The following is a 6,869-nucleotide window of genomic DNA, read 5'->3' as shown; positions in this document are numbered from 1 at the left end:
GGAAACCTTCCTTGTGCATGAAGCTTTCAAACTTCCTATACCACTGTCTTGAAGCTTGTTTTAGACCATACAAGCTCTTCTTTAATCTGCACACCAATTTCTGTTTGCCTTCTTCTAAGAAACCTTTTGGCTGATGCATGTAGATCTCCTCATCTAAGTCTCCGTGAAGAAACGCATTCTTCACATCCAATTGCTCTAGGTAGAGCTCTTCATTGGCAACAATACTTAACACAGACCTGATAGTATTGAGCTTCACAATTGGCGCAAAAATTTCAGTGTAGTCAACTCTTTCTTTTTGCTGAAATCCTTTGACAACTAGTCGGGCCTTGTATCTCTTGGAGCCATCATGGTCTTCCTTCACCCGATACACCCATTTGTTGTGAAGTGCCCTTTTTCCCATAGGTAACTCAGCAAGTTCCCATGTATGATTGGAGATCAAAGACTTCATCTCGTCTTTCATAGCAAGTTCCCACTTGCTAGCATCTGTTGTCTGACATGCTTCTGCATAATCTTCAGGCTCCCCTTCATCTGTCAATAACATGTAGTCCATGTATCTCCTGTTAGGAACATGAGTTCTAGAAGTCCTTCTCAATACAGGAGTTGGATTCAGAGGCTCTGATATGTCAGGCTGCTGCTCACTGCCTTGTTCAATTGTTTCCTCTAGCTGATGATTATCAACTATAGGACTTTCTAAGACATCGTCCACCTCTGCATAAACTAGCCCACTCAAATCTGAGTTGCTGGCACATGTATTTTGTTTGTCCTTATACATCACTCTTTCATTGAAGATTACATCTCTACTGCGGATCATCTTTTTGTTTTCATCATCCCATAAGCGATACCCAAACTCATCCTCACCATAACCGAGGAAAGTGCATTTCTTTGATTTGGGGTCAAGCTTATTCCTGCCATGATCACTAATGTGCACATATGCTACACAGTCGAAAACTTTAAGATGTGAGAGTTTTACCTCTTTTCCGCTCCATACCTCTTATGGTATTCTATGCTCCAATGGTACCGATGGACCTCGGTTGATTAAGTAAGCTGATATGTTGACTGCCTCTGCCCAGAACTGCTTCGGTAAGCCTGAATGCATGCGTAAGCTTCTGGCTCTTTCAGTCAATGTTCGATTCATACGCTCAGCTACACCATTCTGTTGAGGCGTACCTGGCACAGTCTTCTCCATTCTTATTCCGTGCTCATAGCATAACTTCTTGAACCTGGTGTCTACATATTCACCACCATTGTCAGTTCGGAGCTTTTTGATCTTCAATCCGATCTCATTTTCTACCATCGCTTTCCACACCTTGAAAGCCTCAAATACGTCAGACTTATATTTCAGAAAGTATACCCATACCTTTCTGGAATGATCATCAATAAAAGTCACGAAGTATTTCTTCCCACCAATAGATGAGACGGTAGTTGGACCTCAAACATCAGAGTGGACAAGCTTGAGTCTTTCCTTCTTTGGAGTTCTCCCACTTGTTTGAAAGCTAACTCTCTTATGCTTTCCAAGTATACAGTCTTTGCACATGTTAATTTCTATTGACTGAAGACCCGATAGTTTTCCATTTAAGTGCATGACTTTCATCCCTTTCTCACTCATATGGCCTAGTCTTTGGTGCCATAGATTGGAACTTTCATTTGATGCAACTGCAATCAAATGACATGGTCCAGCTGTCTTGTAACGAGAACCACACTTTTTACCACGAACAAGTGTCATTGCACCTTTTGAAATATTCCAATGATCTCCTTGGAAGATTGTTGTGTATCCATCACTGGCCAACTGGCCTACTGAGATTAAGTTCTTCGTCAGGTCAGGAATGTGTCTGACATTTTTCAACTCCCAAACAGACTCGTTCCACTTGATCTTCACTACACCTTTTCCCACAATCTCACAAGATTGGTCATTACCAAGGTAAACTTTACCGAGGTTCCCGGGAACATAATTTTCAAAGAACTGTTTCTGTGAAGTTGCATGAAAGGATGCTCCAGAGTCTAACACCCAAGACTCTTCCTTGCTCTCTAAAGAACATATCAACGCATCACCTCCTCCTGAGGTTGAAGCAATGTTTGCCTCATCTTTCGCCTCCTTGTTCTTCGGTGCACTCCTGCACTGATTTTTGTAGTGTCTGGTCCTCCCGCAATTCCAACACTCGATAGTCGTTGAGCTGTTTCTGGACTTTGATCGTCTCACCTTTGATTTACTGTGTTCGCTTCCTTTAGTTGAACTTCTACCTCTTGACTCTGTATGCAATACTGAAGAGGTTAATGATTCACCCGACTCTCTCCATCGGATCTCTTCATTGAGAACCAAATCACGTACATCATCAAATTTTAACTTGTTGCTTCCCGATGAACTACTTACAGTTGTGACTGTAGCATTCCAACTTTCTGGCAGGGAAGACAAGAGTATCAAAGCCTGTACTTCTCCATCAAAGTCGATTCCAATTGAACTCAATTGAGTTGTAATAGTGTTGAGTTCGTTCAGATGTTGCGCTGTTGACGCACCTTCTGTCATCTGTAAATTGAACAACCGCCTCATCAAATGAACTTTATTTGAGGCCGACGGTTTTTCGTACATGCTGGAAAGAGCATTCATAAGATCAGCCGTAGTCTTTTCTTTTGCAATGTTGAAAGCAACATTATGAGATAACTTCAATCGAATGACTCCAAGAGCTTTTCTATCGAGAAGGGTCCAGACACCGTCCTCCATTGCTGTTGGTTTCGTGCCCGTTAGAGGTTCATGCATACCTTTCTGATACAAATAATCCTCTATTTGCATCTTCCAAAAGCTGAAGTGCGCACCATCGAACTTCTCAATTTTTACCTTTCCTTCGTTTGCCGCCATCGCTCCCACTCGAATCTGACTCCTCTGGATCGCTTCTAAAACGGAAAGAACTAACCGGCTATGATACCAGTTGTTAGGAAACTACGCAACATTTCCTCATAGTCAGATTCATGGAATAGCGATATAAATGCGGAATAATAACACACAAAGTTGCTAAGACTTTTTATTTATTGGAAAGATAAAATACACATTGTATTTAAGAATTTCTCTCACGAGTGTATTTCTCTAATTATTGAAAATGCTCTCAATGTTGGAATGAATATTGTTTTGGCTTTTACATCTTATATAGCCAAAACATTGGATGCATCATCCGTAACCCATTCATTACGGTTCCTATAAAGTAGTAACATCTTCCATTTACTTCTAAATAATAAGAAAACAATGACCATCCAAATAATAAGGAAATAATGACTTTTTCAACAACAAGCAAGTACGATATTGTGGCAAGGGAATTGACAGGCAAGTAGGATATTGACAAGATATATAAGGAAAAGTTCAATACATATTTCAAAGTACATTTTGCTATTTTGTTTAGCAGTTTTTTTATAAACTCTCGCTATGGTAAAAGTTGCATACCCTAGGTCATGTTTATTAAAAAACACTGATGTACTGTCAAATCCAGTAGGAGACTATAAAAAAATGACTTTTTTTTCCTCAATGCCCCAATGCTGAAATAATATTCCCACAATACTCCACTTTGAAAAAAAATTCCCAAACTGCCCCCTTTTCTTATTTGGGCTCGTCCATTCATTGGGCGAGTTGCTGAAGGCCTTTTTTTGCTGGGTAGGTTCGGCCATTCATTGGCCGAGCTAGTGAAGGGATTAATTTTTTTTTATAATTTTTTTTAATTTTAAAAACTATTATATAATTAAATAACTTTATTAAAATTATTATTAAATAGTTTTCTAATTAATTCTATATTTAATTAATATAATTGATTTTTTTTAAAATAATAATAATATTTTTATAAAATACAAATAATAGTTTTTAATATTGTTTTATTAAAATATTAATAATAAAAATGATTATTTTTTATAATATTAATAATAAAAATGATTTTTTTTATATTAATAATAAAAATGATATGTTTCCCTCCAAAATTTCAATAATTTTTTGGGAATGATATGTTTCCCTCCAAAATTTCAATAATTTTTTGGGAATGATATGTTTCCCTCCAAAATTTTAATGACCGAGCAATTGCTTTATTGTTTGTACTGTCTCGGCCAATGATTGGCCGAGTATTCAAGTATTAATTTTCTATAAATGGCAGAACTTGTAGAAATGTAACTCAGATCACAAAATCCTTTCTTTTGGTAAGAATGTCTGTTTGGGGTCTTGTATTTTATGGACAAGGTGAAAAAACCAGTGTTTGCCTTGATCTGCAATGGAATTTCAGAACAGTGATTTCAGCCATCCACACTGGCTTCCAACAGTTGGGCGGGCGTCGTATGAAGGTGAGGAAAGTAGAGTATCATTGTCCATACATAACGTTGACTGATGCAAGCCCCGATGGTACGTACATGTATTACCTGGATCATATAGAAAATGATGAAGATGTTCAGTGTATGTTTTCGGCGCATAGTGGTGAAGTTAATAGAGGAGTTGAAGGTCCACTTGTGTTGGTTGTTGTTGTTGATTAGTTTTTTAATTACCACTTGTGTTGGTTGTTGTTGTTGTTTAGTTAATGTGGTCGTACTTTGTAACCAGAAGCCTTTGATTATCAAATGTATTTCATAATTGTTTGTTCCCAAAAGACATTAGAAATACACAATGGTTTATATATAGTACGTACATAGTAGTTAATAATTAAAAAAACAAATCATCTGGACGGATATTTAAAATAACAACATAATCATCTGGATGGTCGCTGGGTCGGTCCTGCAACATTAGGACATTTCCTACGCATGTGTCCTATTTCACGGCAAATTCCACACCTTCTCTTTTCCTTCTCAATGTCGTCCATCTCGGTTCTAATCCTGGTGTTGTTTGGGCGCCCTTTCTTCCTCTTTCTCATAGAGTCGTCGTGGCAAAGAGTAAATCCTTTATATTTGGCCAATTCTCCTCATGGGGAAGTCCTAGGAAACTCTCCTTATAGACCTTGAAGACGTTAAGAATTTTGAAGACGTCTGGAATGTGAATGGAGTAGTCCTAGCGTATGCTCGAACATGCTGCAATTACATGGGAGCAAGGTAAGTGAAATGCCTGAAATTTCCCACAGTCATAGTGTTGTTTTCTCAGATCAACGCTAAATGTTCCGGTTGGTCGGCCGTCGTTATGATTAATCTTCTCTTGGACCATGAAATAAAATCTCTCGCGATCGAACTGCATGATGTTATGCGTGTTAGCTTTGATGACTTCCTCAGCCATCCCCTTGTTGCAGTTATTAGTGAAAACCTTCCCAGAGGCTAACATTTTTGTCCATTGATGGCCTCTTCTACCAAATAGTGATCCTAAACGATAGTACGTAGATTTGACCAATGCAGTGATTGGAAGGTTTTGGGTTTCTTTTAGCACCGAGTTCATTTCTTCTGTTATGTTAGTTGTCATGTGACCCCAGCGTTGCCCTCCGTCAAATGCCCTTGCCCACTTCTCCCGAGGGATGTTGTCTATCCATGATAAAGCGTCGTTGTTTGTTCTTCGGATTTCCCCCCGATAGTAGTTAAATTTTGCCTCTGTTAACGCATAACCCATGTTAACAACTATTTTGCGCAGATCCTTGTCTTTAATCTCGCACATGAAGTTTTGTGCGATGTGTCTAATGCAATAGACGTGTGATGATGGAGGATACTGCCATCCATTTTCCGGATTGTTATATGCACTCTTTATCAATTCATGCCTGTCTGATATTAGGCATAGATTTGCTTGAGGGGTAACATGTATTCTTAAATTCTTAAGAAAGAAACTCCAAGCTTCCTTTGTCTCACTTTTAACCAATGCGAATGCTATCAGAAATATGTTCCCGTTCCCATCCTGTGCCACAGCCATCAACAGAGTCCCTCTGTACTTGCCATACAACCATGTTCCATCAACCTGCACAATAGGTTTACAATACGCGAAACCATGTATACATGGTCGAAACGCCCCAAACAGACGATGAAACATCCTTTGGTCACCCAAGTATGAACCATCATTTGAAATCACAGGTAATGATTGTAATTATATAATGGTACCGGGTAGATATGTTTTCATTACCAGTATCCACTACGGAAGATCGTTATAAGATGTCTCCCAATTTCCATAGAGCGACTCAATTGACTTACACTTTGCAATCCATGCCTTTTTGTAGGATATGATATACCTGTATTTCTCGGCAACATGAGCGATGATAACCTTCACCTTAAGAGAAGCATTCCGATTTACAAGCTCCATTATGCTCTTATTAATCATTTGTGAACTGAGTTTTGTATGGCCCTGTGACATGGAAGTGGTTGTGCACGTATGAGGCCCACCAGACTTACCAACTTTCCACCTTGAGATTCCCTTACGCAAAGAGACCCTGCATTTGAAATTGCATGTTGAATTTCTACATTTGATGACAAAACGTACATTGTCAAATTTAACCACAGAAAAATCTAGACTGCATTTTATATGCCATTGTTGCAACGCCAGAACACACTCTTCCTTATTTTCGTACTCGATGCCCTCCTCTATTTCGTCAGCATTGTGAGTTGGTATGAGACTTCTGAAAATGGAGATTGGTTCAACATCATCCAAACTTATGTTTTGCATGTGCACAGGTGGGTTGTACAAACTAATTGGTTGCGCTCTTAGTGCAACGGTCGGTGTGTCGAATATGTCTTCATTGCCATCGTCACCGCTAACACCAAATAGATCTTCAAATCGAACCTCCTCAAGATCATCCTCACTATTCTCGCCTACCTCTTCATTTGGTATGAAAGGTTCATTATTTTGAGTCGGTTCTTCGTCAATGGCTTGACTCATTCCATAGTCGTGTGACTGTACAGATTGCGTTGGATAATAGAGATTTTCATTGTGAGTCGGTTGTTCTTCAATATTT

General features: G+C 38.9%; 1 protein-coding gene across 1 annotated transcript; it reads right to left on the bottom strand.

Moving 5' to 3' along the window:
• Positions 1-4,999: 4,999 nt before the first annotated feature.
• LOC127131514 (uncharacterized) lies at positions 5,000-5,953 on the bottom strand. Its single transcript, XM_051060431.1, has one exon. The coding sequence runs from the start codon at positions 5,951-5,953 to the stop codon at positions 5,000-5,002; it is 954 nt and encodes a 317-aa protein (XP_050916388.1).
• Positions 5,954-6,869: the final 916 nt, after the last annotated feature.

The sequence above is a fragment of the Lathyrus oleraceus genome, chromosome 3 (assembly GCF_024323335.1).
Source record: "Lathyrus oleraceus cultivar Zhongwan6 chromosome 3, CAAS_Psat_ZW6_1.0, whole genome shotgun sequence".
In the NCBI taxonomy this organism is placed as follows: Eukaryota; Viridiplantae; Streptophyta; class Magnoliopsida; order Fabales; family Fabaceae; genus Lathyrus; species Lathyrus oleraceus.
This window is presented reverse-complemented; position numbering and strand designations above follow the sequence as displayed.